Source organism: Mizuhopecten yessoensis, unplaced genomic scaffold (assembly GCF_002113885.1).
Source record: "Mizuhopecten yessoensis strain PY_sf001 unplaced genomic scaffold, ASM211388v2 scaffold6647, whole genome shotgun sequence".
NCBI lineage: Eukaryota > Metazoa > Mollusca > Bivalvia > Pectinida > Pectinidae > Mizuhopecten > Mizuhopecten yessoensis.
Window position 1 is genome coordinate 1157437 of NW_018406654.1, and position 22057 is coordinate 1179493.

General features: G+C 32.7%; 1 protein-coding gene across 13 annotated transcripts in view; it reads left to right on the plus strand.

The window, feature by feature from the left end:
• Nucleotides 1–22057, plus strand: part of LOC110452383 (talin-1-like) — a 179057-nt gene that overhangs the window by 149054 nt on the left and 7946 nt on the right. For 9 of the 13 annotated variants that reach the window (XM_021500867.1, XM_021500878.1, XM_021500868.1 and 6 more), the window contains 12 exons: nt 26–172; nt 907–1073; nt 1451–1634; nt 2692–2817; nt 9120–9236; nt 9815–10000; nt 10328–10432; nt 11276–11381; nt 12771–12806; nt 17084–17208; nt 19424–19549; nt 21100–21117. In XM_021500867.1, the coding sequence (XP_021356542.1) occupies nt 26–172; nt 907–1073; nt 1451–1634; nt 2692–2817; nt 9120–9236; nt 9815–10000; nt 10328–10432; nt 11276–11381; nt 12771–12806; nt 17084–17208; nt 19424–19549; nt 21100–21117 (1443 nt within the window). Of the gene's footprint in view, nt 1–25; nt 173–906; nt 1074–1450; nt 1635–2691; nt 2818–4536; nt 5470–9119; nt 9237–9814; nt 10001–10327; nt 10433–11275; nt 11382–12770; nt 12807–17083; nt 17209–19423; nt 19550–21099; nt 21118–22057 lie in introns of those variants that run through there. The other 4 variants (XM_021500876.1, XM_021500877.1, XM_021500879.1 and 1 more) reach the window with 4 other exon arrangements.

Sequence of the window (22057 nt, forward strand, 5' to 3'; positions counted from 1 at the left end):
ATTGATCTCATATTTTCTTCCCCAGGTTGCCAACCGAATCCGGACAACAGTGCAAGATCTTGGTAAATGCTGCATAGAACTAGTACAAGATGCAGGTAAACTACAGAGCAACTCCTCGGACACATTCGCTCGGCGCGACCTGGCTGACCATGCAAGGAGCGTCAATGAAAAGGTAAAAATAAATTTCTTTACAGTAAAAACTGATTGCGAAGTATTACAACTACAGCAGAGCCCATACTTGCCAACTATTTAAAAAAAACAGTGGAGGAGATTAAACTCAAAATTAATAACATAACAAAATGTGTGTATGTACCTCCTGGGGACAAAATAACACTTTAAAATGACATATTGTGAGTTGTTCTTTCAAATGAAACTATTCAATTTTAGAATATAGGAACAGTTTTGCAAATTCCCTGGTTGGAAATAATGAATTCAAGGGTTCGAAATCAAGAGTCTCCCTCACAAATAGGGAGAGTTCGCAAATGTGAGAACCTTATTGTACTGCCAGCTTTTGTCTTGTTGAGATTTTGTTTTATAGAGGAGTTTGTCAGTAAATTGAGATATGATTATAAAGTGACTGAGGGTATAAAAGTGACTGAGGGTACAAGTCCGCTACCACAATGCATGTCCAGCATTTGTTCAGAAAATAGGAAAAGGAACCTTGAAATACTTTAGTGGCATACAAGTTTGCATCTGAAGCTAAAAGCATTATATCAAGGTTTGAGTTGAGTTACTCCATGTCAGAAACAAAGTTTTAATGTCGAAGCAGTGTTACATATGTCGGTAAGGTATTTAATTTACCTCTTACCTAATTGTCCTTCCTATTTGATATCTGTTCTAATGTTTACCTCTTTCCTAGCTGTACTTTCTGTTGGAAATATGCTTTAATTGTTTTTCTGTATCCAGGTGTCCTTCCTGTTGGCCTCCCTCCAAGCAGGATCTCGTGGCACTCAGGCGTGTATAAACGCCGCCAGCACTGTGAGTGGCATCATTGCTGACCTTGATACGACAATCATGTTTGCCACTGCCGGAACACTGAACTCTGACACTGCAGATTCTTTCGCTGATCACAGGTAAAAATAAATACATCAGAATACTTTTATACTGTAAGAGCATAGTTGTGTATATAAAAAAAGATTCCAAAATTATGCGAGGAACTTTTCTATTTGCTCTTAGACGTTCTCACCCCAAAGGTCCAGTTCATTCATTGCGTTTCAAACGTTTGTTTGATTCAGACTTCAGAATTGTAAAATAAAATTTAGAAATTTAGAAATATTTTTTGTCAGAGAGTAAATGGATCATGAATGAAGCATACATGTGTATTGGAAAAAATGCAAGCTCTACTAGCACTTTTCATTATATTTATCATTTTACAGTTGTTTTGTGTGTTCAAAATACCTTAAAATTAGGGGGGGAAATGAAAAATTTAATATATTTGCCCTCTTTTTAGGGAGAACATCTTAAAAACAGCGAAGGCGTTAGTCGAAGACACAAAAACTCTCGTAGCCGGAGCCGCATCCAATCAGGAACAGCTGGCCGGTGCCGCACAGATGGCCGTAAAAACTATCACGCGATTGGCAGACGTCGTCAAATTTGGTGCTGCCTCGTTAGGATCTGACCAACCTGATGCTCAGGTAAAAATTAAGTCTTGACTGGTTTATACCTAAAGCTTACCTAGTCAGACGTTACAAATACTTCAGAATTTTAGTTGGTACCTGCAGTGACATTTTTGATATCCATGTTGTATATATTTTTTATTTTTTTGGTAATTTTTATGAAAATACAGTAGTTTAGATTTTTTGGCGCCTCAAATTAATGGTTTTTTTTTTTTATTATTATTATTATTTTTTAAGGAAGAAATATGCTGAGCTTTGGTTATGAGTTAAGGGGAGGTTCAACTTTTATAATAAAAAAATATGCCAGTCCAGACTGAGTTATGTATTCAAGGAAGGAAGGGTCTTCATTGTTTGGTATAATTAAGGTTCTTGGTAGGCATATGTAGGCTCAGCAATCTCTTCTCCAATCCCCTGTCCTCCGATCATTACATATCCATAAAATGTCATGGCATTAAGTCTCTGTCATTGAAAAACACAGTAGAGGGAGATTTCTCACATTGGCATCTAAGGAGGTTGGCAACCTAATCAATTCAAATAATTCACATCCAGGAAGCACAGTAGTCTAGTGGTAGGACGCCGGGCTCGTGACCGAAGGGTTGCGGGTTCGAGTCACGGCAGGGCACTGTAATGTATCTTTGAGCAAGATACTTTACTCCGCTTGTTCCAGTCTACTCAGCTGTAAATGAGTATGTGGTTGGGCAGTGCGAGAATCATTGAATGCTAGCTGTGAGCGCCGAAATGGCAACACCGGCTGTATGCTCCCCAGGGAGTTGAGAAAGATATTGGCTGGATGCAAAGGCCCTATAACCACGGATAATAATTTGTGAACCACTTTAAGATGACCTATGAACTAGATTGTGATATAGCGGTATATAAGAACCTCAGATTATTATTATTATTATTTTATCCAGCAGATAGATTTATATAAGTTCTAAAATATGTTTCCAAGCCTATTTCATCCAACATGTATTGCTTTATAGTATACTGTAAATACTTTTTATTTTTTTTATTTTTTATAAATATATTTAAGATCCATTTGACAGAAAATGTACGAATGTTAATCCTTTGTTTCCAGGTTATGATCATTAATGCTGTGAAAGATGTTGCCTCTGCTCTGTCAGAGTTGATCAGTGCGACGAAGAACGCATCGGGCAAATCGGTCCAGGACCCAGCCATGTTACACCTTAAGGAATCTGCTAAGGTTAGTATCGACTACACATAGCCTGACATCCCTAAGCATGACTAGCTATCTGTAATTCTGTCTAAATCTATTTTTCATTTTCTCTTTTTCTCATTTTTTCCCCCTTTTTTTGTTTCTATACCATCTGCAGTGTAACATGTCGACATGAACTCTGTATGCTCCTCGACTCCAAACATAAAAATAAGCGTAAAATTAAATCTACACTGTTGAGTGGTATGGGATGGTTCTTGCATTTATGATAAGAAGCGAGATGGGAAATTAAATTCAGAGAAGTACCTATTTACCCGGCATTAAGCCCCCTGCCTGGTAATAAGTCCATCTAATATTTATTGCAGTTCATTAGAAATAGGCTAGTTCATTGTTCTTCATTGTCCATTGGCCTACGTCAAGACAGAGGTCAAGTGTTGACCTCCTGGGCCCGTATTCATGAAACCGTTCTCGTGCTCAAGCATGGATTTTGTGCTCAAGCCTAATTTCTTGCTTCAGTTATAAATTTATATCAAAATCTTATTTTTTCAATGATTTGGAAAAAAATTGAAGAAACTTAAAACCTTAAGCTGTTTTCAAGGTTTACATTTGACTTTTTGGTTGTTTTACATGATTTAAGCGAGTTACAAGAAAGCTGGTTTGAGCACAGCTGAATCAAAAGCAGAAAATCCATGCTCAAGAATGAGAACAGTTTCATGAATAAATATGGTTATCAATTTCTCATCTGTCGGTATTTGTCAATATTATCATATAAATCAATGGTTAGGAACGTGTTGCCATGGAAACGCTGTCATGAAATCCATTTCCATAGAATCTCTATTTCAGGCTGAAATTTGTAATTATTATGAGTTACGTAGTTTCTGTAGTAGATCTGTTGTATGCATTCTTTATGGTTATAACTTTTGTATCAATATCTATTATATATATATAGTAATATATCACTAGAGTGTGAACTATTTATATTTACAAAATATATTATATATATACAGTATCGTATGTATAAAGAAATACATGTATAACTCAAATGACATTCTTTAGGTTTCGAACATGTTTACTTTTCTTATTCGGAATTTTAATTGCACATCTCCATCCACAATATATTATTAATCTATTCTGTTTGTTAAAAGTATATCGTTGACGGAGCTGTGCATTTAAAATTCTGGTGAAGAATGTAAACACGTCTTAAACGTTAAGAACGTCATGAGAGGGTTATTTTTCTAATATTCATGCAGAGATTATAAAATATATATATGCACTTAAATAGTATCTTAAGTGTTGTTCATTTGAGTCCTAATTTTCTGTAGGATATTCAACACTGTTAAAATAAAAGGTCATTTTGATTTAGAACCCATTTCTGAATTTGACCTTTGGCTCTAGACCTTTTATGGAATGTATTACACTGTAGAACCAAAAAGAAGGCAAGGAATTCATAAATATGGACGAGAATGTAATGAAGCATAGATCACTACAGCAAAGGTTTCCATGGAAACATAAAAGACCTTGCATATTTTTTGTTTCTAAATATTGATTAGAAGAATACAATTCAGTTCATCCAAAGAAAAAAGAATGATACCTGATTTATCATGATCCGAAATTTATCCAAAATGGCAAAAAGGTAAAATGGTATTACAGATTATGTTACCATGGAAACACTTCCTGTTATGTAACTTTCAATCTCGGAGATGTAGTACTTTTCTGATGTGTCCTGTTGCGGGTTTTCTTGAATTTCAGAGTGCAGATGATTTAATTTCGTCTATTGCCGGCGGGTATCATGTTTACGTTTCTAGCATGCTCTGAGTGAGCCTGTAGATCACCCAATGGCTGGAAACCTTTCGATTGGACGAAAATTTCATGCATCATCGTTGTCATAGTAACATTGCAACATCATCAGTGTTGGAATCAAATTAATATTTTGTTTTTTTCTACATTGTGTACCTTATCATCCTTGTAAAGTTTCGGACAAAAATTGTCACCTTGGAAACGAGGTCTATCGACATGGTTGAATGACATGTTTCCATAGCAACCAAGTCACATGATTTGACTTGATCCAGTTTCCTTTAGTGAAGAGGAATTGTGGCATATTTCTCATATATACCCAGTGTTTTTTTCGATATTTTGTGCCAATGTTTTTAATGGAATTGACATATCATAATTGAACAAAGGTCCCAGTCCAAGAGTTATGTCCCCTTTATAGAACATCAAAAATTTTATATTCAAATTATCAAACATTAGAGAGTTATGTCCCTTGGATGAAAAACATATCTTCATATTCCAATGTTTAGTTTAAGAAATTCTTCAAGTTAAAAAATTTAAGAACTTATGAAATGAAATCAAGCGTGATAATTTCTTCTTCTCAAATAAAAAATGACTTCTGTGTTTCTAGTTACAAATAAACTTTTGAGAGGCTTTGAAAAAACATAAAAAGATATGAGGATATTTTAATTAATGGGCAGGGACCTTTGTTCTGTATTTCTGCTACATGTTTTGTGATGTGAATTGCATGTGATAGGATGCGTATCGAGGTAGACCGTATACCAATTAACATTATCATATATATTTATATATCACTTATATAATGGCATAACGCTATATTGATCTTTGAAACTTTTCTCTCAACATCCAGATTTACATTTTTTTTTATTTCAATTAAAAAAAAAAAAAAAAGATTTGAAACCAAATATATCAAAAAAGTATTTCACATGTAAAACCATATTATCTAAATTTTCACGTACAGTTATAATTATATCTGAGATTATATACAAAGTTATTTTACTTGAAGAACAGAAAAAAAAGATTATTTAAGAGATAGTTGAAAAAACCTATATTTGGAATGTTATTTCGTAAACAAAATTCATTCTTAGGTAAAAGATACCGTTTATAGCTTAGAAAAAATATTCTTTTATATATATACTGTCATCCTTTCAGCTGCAATTCGCAATTATGGTATTTTACAATGAAATGTATTGATGTAGTGAAAGAACTGTATAATTACAATGTATGTACTGTAATCGCCGCTGTATTTGGTGCTATATCTGATAAAAGAAATATTTTGATTCAAATTTTAGTGGAAAAAATTATAATCTAATGTTATTTTTTATTCAGAGTTATTTTAAATTTCAATCCTGCAAAGTTTAAATTTAGAGTTGACTCTGTGAAGTGTTCTTTTTACACTTATTTGGAAAAATACAAACTTTGTCGATACAATATTTTATTTAAATTGCGGTTTTGAGATCGTCATGTTGTATTCCGTAATTCACATTATCATGAAAAACAAAGCTTTATAATAAAACAATGAAGGTAATAAGTAAATAAATCAAAATACAATTGCGTTTATGCCCAAACTATTTAGCAAATAACAATTTCTACAAGTGCAGTTAATACTTTACTCTGTTGACTTTGTGTTGGGTAAATCCATGTTTGAGCATTCTTTTTACTGCTTCACATTCAGGCGTAATTAACATTCTTAAACTATCGTGTTAAAAATATTGTTTCTTGCTATATATGTAAAGCATTGACATAATGTGCTGAAATTATAAACTTATTTATAATAACAGAGTTACCTCCCCTTGATGTAAATCTTTGGTGTTGTTCTGTGTCTTGGTTTCCATGCTTATGTTTCCTCTGTTTTGCCTCTGCATGGTTTTTGATGTTTAATCATCCTCCTATTTCTTTTTCTTTTGGCAGCAGTTCGGCTGGAAATTAATTGCTTTTCTATAATGGAAGTATATATATATTTCATTCAAAGTGTTTTAGTATTACAAACAGTTTGTAGATATGAATGCGACATTTTGATTGTGACTTCTACATTCATCAAGCTCAAAGATGAATGATCGATAACAGTCCAGAAATGTAAAATGCATCTTTACAAGTGCTTGTGATATTACAACAAATCCTAAATTTTCCCAAACTGATGAATCTCGTCAAATTTATCCTCCATATTCTCTCTGAAATTGTTTCGCATCGAGTTTGGACTGAGTTGTAGAAAATTGAAACATTGGCGAAAGGTATCATTCATTAGTTTCTTATGAATATCAATTATTGGGTATTTTTGGTATGTCGAAACATTAGAACAAATATTTCGGAATGAGGTTTCATCTGTTCTTTGCTCGAGTCTTTTATTCCCTCCGTTGTCTTTGTACCCTGTCTTGACTATTTTAAAATCAAAATCAAAAACGGAAAATTTATAACGTGAAATTGCCATAACTGTACGCGTCGGTTTTAAAATAACGCATTAATGCTTTCATATTGCAATAAATTACTATTAATATTAATGCAATCGTAATGATTATTATTTCTACTAATTTTTAAACTATTTTCGGCAAAATGCTGAATGACACTGAAGGAAAAAGAATGCTCAAACATTATTCAAACAATTCAGAATATTCTTTAATGTTACTGTGAATAAATATTTTGAATTACGAAATGTTTATTTCAGTAGCATTTTCTTCTCATAATCTCATGTGACCTGTATTTGGTCATCGTAAAAGAAATATTTTAAATTTTCATGTCTGAAATATCTTAATTTCACAACATATTATATGTAACATTTTCACCAAGTAAAACATTTACAAATAAGCAATGGAATTCATATTTGCCAAGTATAAATTTTGCCTTATATACTTCATATAATGTGTAATAAATTGTACTCGAATATTATATAATTACCGCCCTGATGAATGAACGCTTACGATGGAGGGTAAGAATAGTGAAAACGACGAAAGTTAAACCGTGTTGATACATTGTCATGTTTTAAAGTGTTAAATTAAGTGTGTTCCAGTATAGGTATTTTTTTCGTTATGGAATACACTGTCAACTCGTTTCGTATGCAGATTAATAGGACAGCATAATAATAATTTTGCACTAAATTCAAAAAGACATTATTTAAGTAAAATCTCATACACTGCAACCATTTGTTGATATTTTTGATATCGTAAGTAATTCGACAATAAATACTTCAGAAGCGAGATTTGACGATATGTTTTGCATATTAAAAACATTTTGTTGAGGAATTTCCAATAAAAAGGGAAATGAGGCATTGCAGTTTGTTGGTTACCATAAGTTTGCAATTTGCAAATAAGATATAAAGAACATTATATTGTGATTTTACCAGAGTTTGTTCAAGTAGATTTCTGTATGAGTTTAATGATTTTTTTTTTATAGTTCATATTTTTAAGAAATGTTAACCCTTTCACCCCTATGTAACTTTAGTGGACTCTACCATGCAGTTATTGGGATGAGTCCATCATGGTGTACGGTGGTGAAATGTTTAAGTTTGAAGTGCTATACATGACTGTTCACTGTCCGAGTAGATATATATGTATTGTATAGGTGTAAGGTAAGTATAAATGTATATCAGTGTTTATTATGTTGTCAAATAAAACGTTGTCTTTAATTATGTTTCTTTATTTATCTGTTTATCAGAAATTCAATCTTTCACTTGGTCTATGTTGGTACGTGTGAATTGAGTCAGTTAAGGATGCTCGTACCACTGCCAAAAACTGTAACTACGTATTGAAGATTGTTTTTGTGACATTACTAAAGCTTTGATAGATAATTCTTGAAAAAAAACTCGGCTTCTTTTATTGTAAATTGTTTTTTCCAGCATAACTATAGCTTTGTTAAATCATTTCTAAAAAAAAAAAGTTGAACTACTTTTATGAAAAATAAAACAGATAGTAGTGTTTTGAGTGTAAAAAAATAGCCGGTCTAGACTGAGATTTGAACCCTGGACCTTAGATTGTTGTACTATCGCTCCAAGCCACAGAGCTACCTGGTCAACATAAGTGTCCTTGCAAAACTAGGCTACAGTTGTTTTGAAAAATTAAATGAAGGGGAGGTTACTGTATATACAAAAAAAACAGTGGAACAAGGATCCTTAATACAATTATTTACACTCATCCATTATTACCATGGAAACGTGAATGTAAATACACAAGTTTTTGATGTAATACAGTAATGTTATAGAAATATTTTAACAAAAATCGGCAAATATTTACCTTGGAGACACATGAATACGAAGATCAAAAATGTCTGAAGTTGCCCAACTTATACCAACTCAACATATCAAGCAGTCAGGAAGTTCACACAAGATGGACGTGCCCAACTTGGAGTCGCTGAAGACACTCTGTTTCTGTTTTGTTCGACTGTTGTACAATTGATGAGTGGTTTTGTCAATTTCAACATTTAATTTATTGTATGGTTCTTATAACTTTCACTGTATATCGAGTTATTTTGACAAAAGTTTACTTCGTTGACACTCAGACCAGCATTGTTGTCCCTCCCTCTATCTGATTGGTCCTCTTTGTCGTTTCTAGGTAATGGTTACGAATGTGACGTCACTCCTGAAGACGGTCAAGACTGTTGAAGATGAGGCAGCCAGAGGTACCCGGGCGCTGGAATCGACTATCGAGGCCATCGGTCAAGAAATAAAGGTACATTGGGTATTGAATATAACAGATTACGAAAAAGCAGTAACAATGGGTCGTATGTGCACTCAGACAACATATGGTGGGGTTTTTTTATAACTGGATCATTGAAATAGTTGAACACTGGAAAATGGCTAAAAGTGGAAAATGGCTAAAACTGTAAATGGCTAATACTGGAAAATTATAGAAAACTTGAAAGTGGCAATGAGTTTTGATTAAGGTTTCCTTATCACTGTTGACAGTATGCATTCCTTCCATTTGAGTAGAATCTCCCGAAGGCATTTTTCTCATGCCTGTCCCATCTTTTGGTGACCAGTCAGTGGATCAGGGGTGGAGCTAGTATTAGTGAATATAATTAAGGGTGAAAATTCCCATCAAAATCCAATATTTGTTATTTATTGGATTTAGTTCAAAACAATTTCCTTCAACACCCCAACCCAACTCTTTGTAAAAGTTTTCAGTGAAGGTTTCAACAGCACCCTTGATGCCACATTTAGAAATAAAATCAAATAAAAAAATGCTATCATTATAAACTCTAATTTTATTAGCATTTCTTTTTGACCTCTGACCTCTTCTGCTTTCAGACATACGATACCACAAATGAACCAATGAGAAAAGCTACGGCCGAGGACCTTATAAGGATAACCAAACCAATCACCATGGCAACAGCCAAGGCAGTAGCTGCTGGGAACTCTTGCCGACAAGAAGACGTTATTCAGGCGGCCAACATTGGTCGGAGAGCCATATTCGATCTCCTGGCAATAACTAAGGTATTCAGATGGAACCCTACATTTTTATGTATTCCTCTGATCAGCTGAGCTCATTGGAGGAAGAGGCGTAGAAGTTGTTTGAAATTTATTGAAAGAAAATATATTTAAATCAAATCCGAATGTTGTGTTAGCTGTCAATATATTGATATTTGTCTTTGCTTAAAAAATGAAGACTCATCACAAAATATGATTGAAAAATCCCTTAAACTATTTGTTTTTCAGTCAGTGAATACTGGAAACTTTGATTTTATCTGTACAGATCTAATGACCTTGAGTTTTCTATAATTTTCAACATTTCTTTACAAATCTGAATTTTTCGTTACATAGGGGGCTGCTACTACTGCAGAAACCGCAGATATCCGACACCGAACGATAATGACCGGGCGAAATACAGCGTCCGCCTACAATCAACTCCTGGAGCAAGTCAATGTAGTAAGTTGGTGTCCAGTGCCAGTCTCACATCACAGTTTAAACGTTCTCGGATCTCAGTATGTTTGTTTGATAACTGCTGGTAACTTTACCTAGCCTTTTCCCCCCCAAAATGACAGTAACTCATTCACCCCTGAAGAAACATTTGAACTCTCCCAATTCAGAGGTTGGAATAGTTAATTATGAAAATTCAGGGGGGAATGAGTTAATGATGAAGGGAACAAATGTGTTATAATACTGTATATTTGCCAGTCACTGTTAAAATACATGTTTGTTCAGTGATAATTTTGCCCTTCACATGTAATTACTATGTAGGGTATGTTGCATACTAATATTCGCAGTAATGATAAATCTGGCCTCCTTATTGAAGGCCGAAAAGGCTAAAGTTAAACTACAGTGAAAATGTCTAGTTATAGAGTAGCTCTCAGAGTCTGTGATAGCTCATCATTAAAATGTGTACGTCATCTGTGGTTTATGTGTACATTGTCACAGATTAATGTGTTATATGTAGACAATTTCTGTGTTGTATGTGAACATTGATCATCACAGTTTTATGTGTAGTATATGTAAACAATTTCAGTGTTGTATGCGAAAATTATCACAGTTTTATGTGTGGTATATAAACAATTTCTGTGTTGTATGTGTACATAGTCGGAAGTACACAGACTTTCTCACCAAGTTTATTTTTGGATGTTTTTGTCACTTTTTGTGTATTTTGTCACAAATAGTGCATTCTTAATATTTTGTCAGCTTTAATGTCACAAGTTTGTGTGTTTTCCCATAAATATGAGCGTTTTCATTTTTGACACGAACTTTAAGTGCTATTTCCTCGTATTTCTTTTTCAGATTATACAGAGACCGACACCAGAGGGCAGGCAGTGTCTAGTGGAACTCTCAAGACAAGTTGCAAATTCGGTGTCTGAAATTGTTCAAGCTGCGGAGGCAATCAAAGGTAGGACTGTCTCAAAATATTCTGGTTCAACACCAGCTTTCTCACAATGTATAAGTATTAAGGTGCAAGTCAACTTTGGTTTCTCTCTATAACATAAGTTAATCGTGAAAACTCAGGAAATAAAAGCATTTCATCCTTTTGGCATGGTTTTATACAGAGAAACTCTTTTCTCCATCTTTACCATAAACCTGCTCTTAACGAACCATTGTCTTGTTGCCATTTCATATTTTGCAAAAAAAATCAATCTCTTCATTACCCATACACATCATAGGTATGTAACAATGAAAATCAATCTCTCGTTCTGGTTTCCATGTGTGATATATACCGTTCGTAAGAATTATATTACAGAAGTATATTGTCTGCAGAACTCTTTGCCTTTTTGAAAGCTAAATATGAACCACTTATCATCTGTGGGAAGTTCTACGTTTGATTCAGCTCAATTTTGCCCAAATTTGGTCTAATTATGTTACATATATGGGATGTGGTTTGACATTCTTACCACCTTCACCCCAAATTTAAGATTGTTGTTTTCCGGATAAGTTTAAGATTTGTGAATAAACTACTAAATCTGGCCATGATTTCTTATTTGCCAAAGAATGTAGGCAATACTGACAAAATACTTGTGAATCCAGTAGCTTGTTCACAGGTTATAGGTGAATGTCCAAATACCAACTGTTCCATCTTATAATATTTATTCCTACCAAATATAGGTATGCAGTTCTCCCTATGATAATTATCAAAACCAAATATGGTCATTATTCCTGCAGTCAGCCAAAAAAATTACATTATTACCAAATATATAGGTACATGTATGCAGTTCTCCCTAGGATAATTATCAAAACCAAATATGGTCATTATTCCTGTAGTCGGCCCAAAAAAAACATAGGCAGGCTGTGGTTTGTATGATAAATATCAATACCAGATATGGTCATTATATTTCTCTTTGTTAATTATAGCCAAAAATACTTCATTAGTACCAAATATAGGCATGAAGTGCTCTATATGATAATTATCAATACCAAATATGGTCATTATTTCTCTCTTTGTGTATTTACAAACTGAAATCATTATTTCCAAATATGGGCAATGCTTTATTATTTCCAAATATGGCCAGTGCTTCATCGTATTAAATATGGTGATTTTCTTGTTTTGTCTTTCTTTTTAGCATCTCATAACATCTGAGTCCGTTTTTCCCCAAGTAACAAAATATACCCATTTCTCCTAATATCAAAAAAACAAAATCAGTTTTGAAGTGGTCTAAAAATAACTCTTATTGCCAAATATATTAATAATTTCACCCTTTACCAAATATCCAGAATGAATCCATTATTTCCAAATATGGTCATTTCTGTCTGTATTATCATATTTGGGTTGTTTTTCCTCCTGCAGCGTCTAAAGAAATCAGATGGTCGTACATTGTGCCAGGTAACTTGGGAATGTCGATGTATAACCATTGTAGGCCGTAGCAACCAGTTTTTGCAAGGAGTTACTTTATTTCTGTTTATTTTCTTTTGATTTTCAGATTTATTGATATTCATTTTACCTAACTGAAGTCAAGCGATATGAAACTAACATGTTTGTGAGTCTGTTTAGTTTAGGCCAAAACAAAAAATTGTTTCGGCTTCCCAACCTACTTTAGTTTTAGTGCATAATTATGTGAATTCTTATTTTAGCTAATTTTCTAAACAAGCACTGTTTAAGTCTAATTGCAGTCTCTATATAACCATTATGAAAATTATTTGTGTGAAGCGAATTTTTCGCCTTCCTACCTACCTTGATTTTTGTTTGTATTAAGGTCGTAAGTGGTATACCTAACAAATGTTTATGTATAGCCTAGTTGTATGGCTTAGTTGGCCAAAGATGATCTTAAGTTTCACAAAGGTGTTTTTTCTACTTGTTTAAACTCAAACTTAAATTTATTTGGATGACAGTGACTGCATCCTTTTTAAAACATCTTCCTTAAAAACATTTATGTAATTACAGAAAACAATGGACATTGTTTGACCAAATGAAATTTAACCTAGTTATCAAAATGGTGTCCACAAGTTTGTTAAAACCTTGTTATACACTACAGAAGCTTTACAATATGACTGGGAAATGATGAAAATTAATGAGATTCTGGAATTAGTTTGTCATAGAAAATAACTTTTGAAAGTTCAAGTTCTAGCATTCGGAATGTGTCAATATGGTTTATTATTACTACAAATGGATAGTGTTAAATGAAAGGTATGAAAAAGAATAAATGTTTTTGTCATCAAACATTCTGTGATGTGTCTATCGGTATTTGTAAAATTAAATTAAAACTTAAAAATCATGTTTTAGGTTAGATTTGAATTGTGATGGATAAAGGATGGGTGCACTTTGTACATCATATAGCATCCTTTCTAAAGTGTTTCATGCAATATATGTAGTGTCCTGCATGAGATTCCACTTCATTTGAAAAGTATGAAACAATTACGTCTCAGAAGTTTTGAGCAAGCTGTTGGATGAATACATTTTGATTCCTCATGAAATGGAAACTGGAAACTTATCAAACATGCTATTTATGACTTGATTAAGAATTATTGTGAATGTATTTAAAAAAAAAAAAAAAAAAGGATTGTTGAAGTCTAAAATTCTCAAATTTCATTTCATTATATAATGTTGCCATTTTTGTGTAATTAATATTATCTTGGATTCTACAACGCCATTTCATTATCATCAAATGACATCACATTAGGTCATATTTCATGAGCTAATTCATACGCAAAACTATATATGACATGGGTGTTTTCACTGAATAACACAGCAATCTTGTGATGAAATTTTATACTAATTAACATGTTAATGTATGTTAGATTTTAAGTAATGATGATGAAAATCAGAGATCTGTCTGGTTATATTTACGATGTGCCACGCATGTTTGAAAGATGTGAAAGATTGTCCGAGTCCACAGTCAGAATTCGTGTTTTTGTGTCCTGTTTGTCAATGAGTTTAGGTGAAGAGGTCTGCTTTGTTCAAATCTTTCAAAAGCGAATATATATTGTCTTTGAAGCTATAGATCCCACATTTCTTCATTATTTTTACGCAATTGCCAAAAAAAAATATGTAAAAATTATCAATTAAGTCTCGGGGCAAAAAAAACACCTACTATATAAAATTTATCAAACTTTATGATTAAATCAAAATTAATCATGGTGATTTAAAAATATGTCAAAATTTGCAAAATAATCTAAATTTATTATGCTAATGATTTCTGTATGAAAATTATTGTGATATATCAGCAAATTTTGTAAATTTATGAAAATGCTTCCAAAGATTTTATTTTCCCTCTTGTTTGATTTGAATGGAAGCAGAGATTCACATTGGTACTCTTGTTACACGTTTCTCACAGTTTTGGTTTGTCGTCACAGAGTAGGTAGCTTGATATGTGTAGGAATGGAGTTTGATGTCCCCGAGTTTTACATGTGTAACTACCTAGAAACACTAACGGCATGACGCGTATTATGGAAAAATTGACATGTTCATAAACCTATAGCTAGGAAGGTGTACAATGTTGATAAATCCAAAATATTTCATAATCCTCGGAGGTCGTAACATTGTGTTCTTTTTTATCGGCTGTTCATTTCTACTCATGAATAGTCAAATGTAACTTTTTAATGAATTAAAGTATATATATGTAAGAGAAAAAAGCAATATTAAATTTGGATGTCTTCAGTAACTTAATTATTTCTAAAGAACTAAAACATTCTTTTTAAATTATTACACTTTTTTTGTATAGGTCACTGATAATGTAGGATTAAGGATTATAATTTGAGAATTCCATGGAATAATTCATAATTTTTAAATACATCTCATGAATGAAATCCTGAATTAGGGTCCAGTACCGTCCGGATATTAGTCAGCACTTGTCACTTGTCAACACTTGCGGTTTGGGTGGGGGAGGGAGCATGGCTTGGTCCACATTAGCGCATGAACCCAAATGTTCCAGTAAGTGAAATATTTCTATGGCAACCAATTTTACTGCAGTATATATATCTGAAAATTGATCAGGATATAATGGAAAATTTCTGTTCGCTGTTTCTTATAAAAATTTGAACAAATAAATATTGTTTTTCATCAACCTGTTTCTTTAATTGTTTACCTTAATGTGTTATTTAGTATGGTAAGTAGTCTTCTACAGATAAATTATCTGAACCTTCTTGTGACGTATTTCTGTTGGCCTCGGTTCGTTGGTCGTACTGATCGTTGCTAATTATAACTGGTCTAGATCTATTGTTAACGGCTGACCAGACAAACTTGGGGTGTCATCAACGTAATCCAATGCAGTCAAACTTACCTGTACAGAATAATTTACCTGTGCCCCAAAACGTATACCCAATCATGTATTTGTAAATTACAAACACATATATTAGATTCTTAAAAAATATTTGACTGGGATAAAATGGTGTCGCCAACAAAGATGGCCATATACAATTTTGGGTAGCAAAGCGTAAAAAATATGTTGTCATCTAGGGACTTTACGATAGTTAGTGTGAGCCCTGCTTGCTATCATTTGATATGGTGGCAATATGCTTTAAGTCTCGTCGTCACAGTATGTGATTTTTTTATCAATAAAACTTTGGCTAACTTTGTATTAGATTTAGTTTTGTGTTAAAAATTTAAAAAACATTTTCACATTTAGTTACATGAAAAATACATCTGGGTCAGCCATTCAAATGAAACCATTTCAGTTAGCAAATTTTCTAGTATTAAATTAAACATGTTATTTTCAACTTTCTAGAACACCAACAGTTTGATTCAACCCTTTCGCCCCTGCAGCCCATAATGGACTACTCCAGATCAATGCACAGTAGAGTCTACTTATGTTACATAGGGGTGAAAGGGTTCAAGTCCCACAGCCAATTCCCCATTTTAACACATTCCTATTTTGTTCTCCCATGTTGTAGTACAGTATGTTTACCAGTTGATGTTAACAGCCAATGATAAATGTGGCTGTCATTTTATTAAGTCAATTAACATACCTTCTGATACAAATTACATTCACAAATTGCATATTTCATGATTTCCTGAAAAAAAAATCCAAGTTGAATTTGTGTTTCACAGATTCTAACAGTTGCCAGTGGTCTCAGACTTATGCAGTATAAATTAGATTCTTAAGTAAACATAAAATTTGAATTCCATTGAATTTCCTGATACATATTCATATAATATCTGATACTCGGCATGTCATGTATGACCACCTGTGATCACACCATCCGTGTCATGGCAAAGCTTGATTTTGTCATCTGTATCATCACAAAGCTTTATTATATACTATCTGGATATCACTAAAAAGCTTCATTATAACATCTATATCATCACAGAGCTTGATTGGCCTTCCTGTATAATTGTGTTTAAACCCAGATATATATATTAATCTTGTCATCAATTTCATATTGAAGATGTTGAATTATTCAAATTTTTTTTTTTTCGTGCAACACATACCAGGAAAGCTTTGCAGATGTCATTTTAGTTTTCCATCAATTTAAAAAAATAATAATTGAAATATGAATATCCATTCAATGAAACGCAAAATACCCCCTCCCCAATTGGTAAAGCTAAAATTATAACAATTTGATAAGTTGAAGGAAGAAGAATGTCTGCAGAGAAAATCCTGGTATATGTGCTGAAACTATGCTAATTTTCGTGTCCTTTATTACATGTTGTTTTTATGCTTTCAGGCTCAGACTGGGTGGATCCACAGGACCCTACAGTTATTGCTGAAAATGAGCTCCTCGGGGCTGCTAACTCCATTGAGGCAGCTGCGAAGAAGCTGGCCATGCTGAAACCACGCCCCAAGGTTCAGGTACAGAGGAAGATTCGTACATTTTCTTTATCACTCATCTTTATTTATAGCACTTCAAATTTCCTGCTTCCTCGTCTCTATATATAGCACTTCAAATTTACTGCAACCACATTCTCCTTAGAAATGTTTTTCTGTATTTCAAACTGAACTAGATTATTATAAACGTATTTTCTTTGCAATTCATGGATATTTTATTTCTCCAAAACCCAAATATATATTGCCTTATTACTTAAGATAATTATTAGCTCATAGGCTTACCCTTTCTGCAACAACTGTGATTCAAGTGTCATTCTAGAATGTTGTATTTCTCATCAGACATTGACGTTGTTGGTTGTCTTTTTTTTTTTTTTTTTTTTGTAATTTGGTATTTCTTAGAACACTTTAGTTTTTACTAGATTTAAATAAAAAATATGACATTACAAAGGGGTTTGACAATAAGTTGACGGGAACATATTAAGTAATTTTAAGAAAAACAGAAAAAATGGATCGTGAAATATGATGGTGGTAAGCAAGTTGGCAAATGAAATGAAGGGCATTGTATCAAGGTTTTACTGTATTTTGTTCTTGTATTTATCAAATGGATATGAGAGTTATAGAAATATTGAAGACATAAGATTTCAGGCAGATATGTCATTGCTACAACTGTTTAAGGTAAACTGGGTCTTAAGTCAGTTCTTTTAAGAAAGGGAATATTGATTGGTTGAAAAAGAGTTGTGTTTTGTAAGGTGTTCTTTGATTGGTCAAGATAACTTACAACATTGGCCTAGCTTCACTAACAAGACTTTCCATTGGTGGAGGATAACACTGCTAGCTTCTATGAGATATGTTTGATATATTTGGTGGTGACCTTAACCTTTCCACCAATTATCAAACATGTCAGCATAGCGGCCGGCCCTAACAACACAGCTGTTACCATGGCTACATGTGTCAGCACAACAGTTCAACTTAACAACAGAGTGGTTACCATGGCAACAGAATTAACAACAGAGAGGTTACCATGGCAACATAATTAACAACATAGTGGTGACCATGGCAACAGAATTAACAACAGAGTGGTTACTATGGCAACATAATTAACAACAGAGTGGCTACCATGGCAACATAATTAACAATACAGTGGTTACCATGGCAACAGAATATTATTGGACATGGAGCTGTTGGTGTAATTTCTAAAAAAAAGTTTACAAGATCAATCCCAGGAAAAGTATTGTTACATTGGTTCTGATTGGCTATGTATATTTTGTAAACAGCTTTCTGATTTGACCTTCTGAATTTGAAATATTCCTGTTGCTTATTGAACAGATTTGTTGGTTTTCAAAGGAATTTTGATTTTAATTTGAGATTTGTTCCTACAATCTGTTACATAAAATGTGAAGTGTTCTAAGTTGGTCAACTGTTATTGATTTGGCTTACAATTAGTATAAAAGTCTGGTTCGTGTGTAATTCTTTGGTTATTTTCATATTGTGTATCTGACTCAGGAATGTTTGCTGTTTGACATTTAGGTTTTTGACACATGTGTTAGGTAATTCAGGTGTTTAAGGGATCGAGTAAACTATGGTGTTTGCTTAACGTAAAATTGTATTTTCGACACTTGTCAGATTTGGTAAGTGTTTGACATTTACACTAACATTGAAATTCTTTGAAAATAGAAAAAAAAAAAAAGTTTCTATTTATAAAACAGAATCATGACTTTAACAATCTTTTCTATATAATTAATTTGTATTTGTATTGTTATCATCATCAATATTTGAAATGAATAATTATTTTATTTTAGAAAAAAAAAACCGATATTTACTTATGTAACACAACATTCACTTACTGTTGTTGGTCTGTGCATATGTTTACAAAAAATCATTAACTGCGATTTATTTGCTCAAATTCACGCTTAGCAAAATAATAACAAAGTTTATGTTAATGAAAATCCAACTTAGCATATTAATAGTGAAAATGTATGTTAATGAAACGGTTTCTCATTGTAAAGCTGTGTAAAAAGTACCCAAAAATGTCTGCTGTTGTGAGGCATATATTTATGAAAAGTTGTTTTTAACCCTTTCACACCTAGTTAACTTGAGTAGACTCGACCAAACATTTTTCTGGGTGAGTCCATTATGGTCTACAGTGTTGAAAAGTGTTGAAAGGGTTCAAGATTGATAAATTTATTATCTAAACCATTTTCTTGTTACATTTAAATGTTGTTATATATTTCATTCCTAGGAGGCTGACATGAGCTTAGAGTTCGAGGAACAGATCCTAGATGCCGCTAAATCTATTGCCGCGGCAACAGCAGCTCTGGTGAAATCAGCGTCCGCGGCACAGCGTGAACTTGTGGCTCAAGGAAAGGTAAGAACATTAACTCTGTTAAAAAAATCAAAACCCTGCATTTTACAAATAGTAGATTCAAAATGTTTGATTTGATCAAAGATATGTTTTATTCAAAATTTGTATTACTTCCTTGTTTTTAAAGTTTGGAATATGTGCACTAGTGTGAATTTTAAAAAATAACGGTAAGTGTGAATGCGTTAGAAATAGCCTCTTTATAGAAGAGCTCCTCAGGTGCATGGTAGAAACCAGATTTAGTTTTGAGTTTAAATATGATTATATTGAATTTCTTCAGGATATTCAGTTCTAACCTTAACGAAAATATTGAATTTGCATTATTGCTGACTGTTAATTTTCATTAGTTGCTTATTGTTTTAAAAATGTTAATTTATTTTGCTTCGATTTTTGTGTGAATCAGAAAATGCTTAAGAACTGAATTAAAGCTGCATTTGATCGCTTATATCAGAAGCAACTTCTAATAACGTCTGATGAAAATAATGCTTAGCTCTTATCGATATTCGGTGCCGCACTAAATGAACAGGTTGCTCTAGTGCAATTTTCTTCATTTCATTCAATTTTATTGTTCATATTTCGTGGTAAAATGAGCTTAAAATTACCTTTGTCCTCAAGCGACTAACAACTTTGAATAAATACTTTCCTTTTCATATATTTATCATACCTAACAGTTTAGTTATAGTAAGGTTCCTAAATCCAGCCAGCCAATTTACTGTCTTATATTTAATTTAAAACTAGATCAAAAGATTCACAGTCATTAGGGAATGTTATATTGACATTCTTACCTTCGATTCAACTGAATCGCTGTTACATTATCCCTTTCACCCCTATGTGACTTAGTAGACTCTACCATGCATTGATCTTGATGAGTCCATCAGGGTCTACAGTGGTGAAAGGGTAATCTTTTCAATGGAAGTTGGATTGAAATCTTTCGCAAAATATCCATTTAAGTTCCTAAAAATCTAAAAATGTGTGATTATTGAAATCTTTCTAAGTATTGTGTGTGCTTTCCAGGCTAAGCTTGTTTGTTTATGAAAACAAATTACTTTTTATTTTCTATTTATTTCAAGCAAAATAATTTTCTTATGTCAACTATTGCATGTTTCTGTGTTTTCCCCAAAATAAATGAAAGTATTTTAAATACATTGTAATCTTTGAAAGTTTGATAGTTGGTTCCATGAAAAACTATTGGAGCGGAAAATTATTAATAATTTCATAGCTTAAAGAATCAAAAAAAAATTCAATGTGAAAAGTTTAACAAACAGATTTCTATGAGGTTAGAAAAGATGATGCCTCAAAAAATGTCAAAATGTTTGTATGTAAAAAAAGAAAATTTAAAGACACACTGCTGTCTTTTAAAATTATTGAAATTAAATAATTTAAAATTCAATATTGATAAATGTTAAAAATTACATTAAAATTTTGTGAATAAAATCTAAAAAATAAAATAATAAAATGAATTAAATAAATTAAACGACTGACGAGGTTCAAATGATGAGAGTGGACAGATAAGAAGGTAGAGTAACAGGAATGATGCGCTTTGCCTAAATTTCCAGGTTCGGCCACGAATCCAGGTAACACCAGTGCTAGTTGCTTGTTCACCACCCTATTTCTTAGGATGCTTGTTGGTTTCTATGCAATTATTGAATTCTTGAAATCTTGGAAACGGTTGCCATGACAATAATACAATTTCACGTAAAAAGTTAAATCAGGTATGGAATAAAGAGAAAAAGAAAATCGTTTACAGTTATTTATTACATACTTACTAATAAATAAGTATTATACTGATTTTTTGTATATGCGATACGACACAATTGCTCTTACCAATATCAGCACTCGCCGTATCACACCCCAAAACCTGTATCAGCCCGCAAAACCTGTATCACACCCCTTTTGGAAATTTTTCGTTTTTCAATATTTCTTAAGAAGATAGTAGCCCTCGGGCTGATATTGCAGTCTTGGGTTGATACTGTGTGTGATATGGAAACAGGCATGAATTATTCTCTATGTAATTATCATCAAATCTAAAGAATGTTTTAGAAAAAATGTTTTTCATATGATGATAACCACTGTGTGAAGTAAACGGTTTCAAAAATTACGTGACATAGTTTCTTTACATGACAATGGTCTTCATGTAAAACAAAAACAAACTTATTGTCATGGCAACTGGATTTGGTTTTGGTGACAAACATTTAAAGAACAAATTTAAACAGTTATGATTGCATATTTATTCGGTCAAAATATCATATTTCATAATGTTGGTGATTTGTTTGGTAAATATTCTCATGTTTCACAGTTTCTCATTACAGCATTTCTTCATTCACGTTATTTTATTTCTTTGAAGGTCTTGAAATACATTACTGTATAAAAATTTTATGAATCTTGGAACTTTCTATGTTTTAGATATAGATATAATACTACATAAGTCAAAAGGGTGTGAAAGTTATTTTATCGTTCAACTTTCACAAGTTGTATTTTTTTTTCCTCTTCGGGATATATTTTTTCCTCAGATTA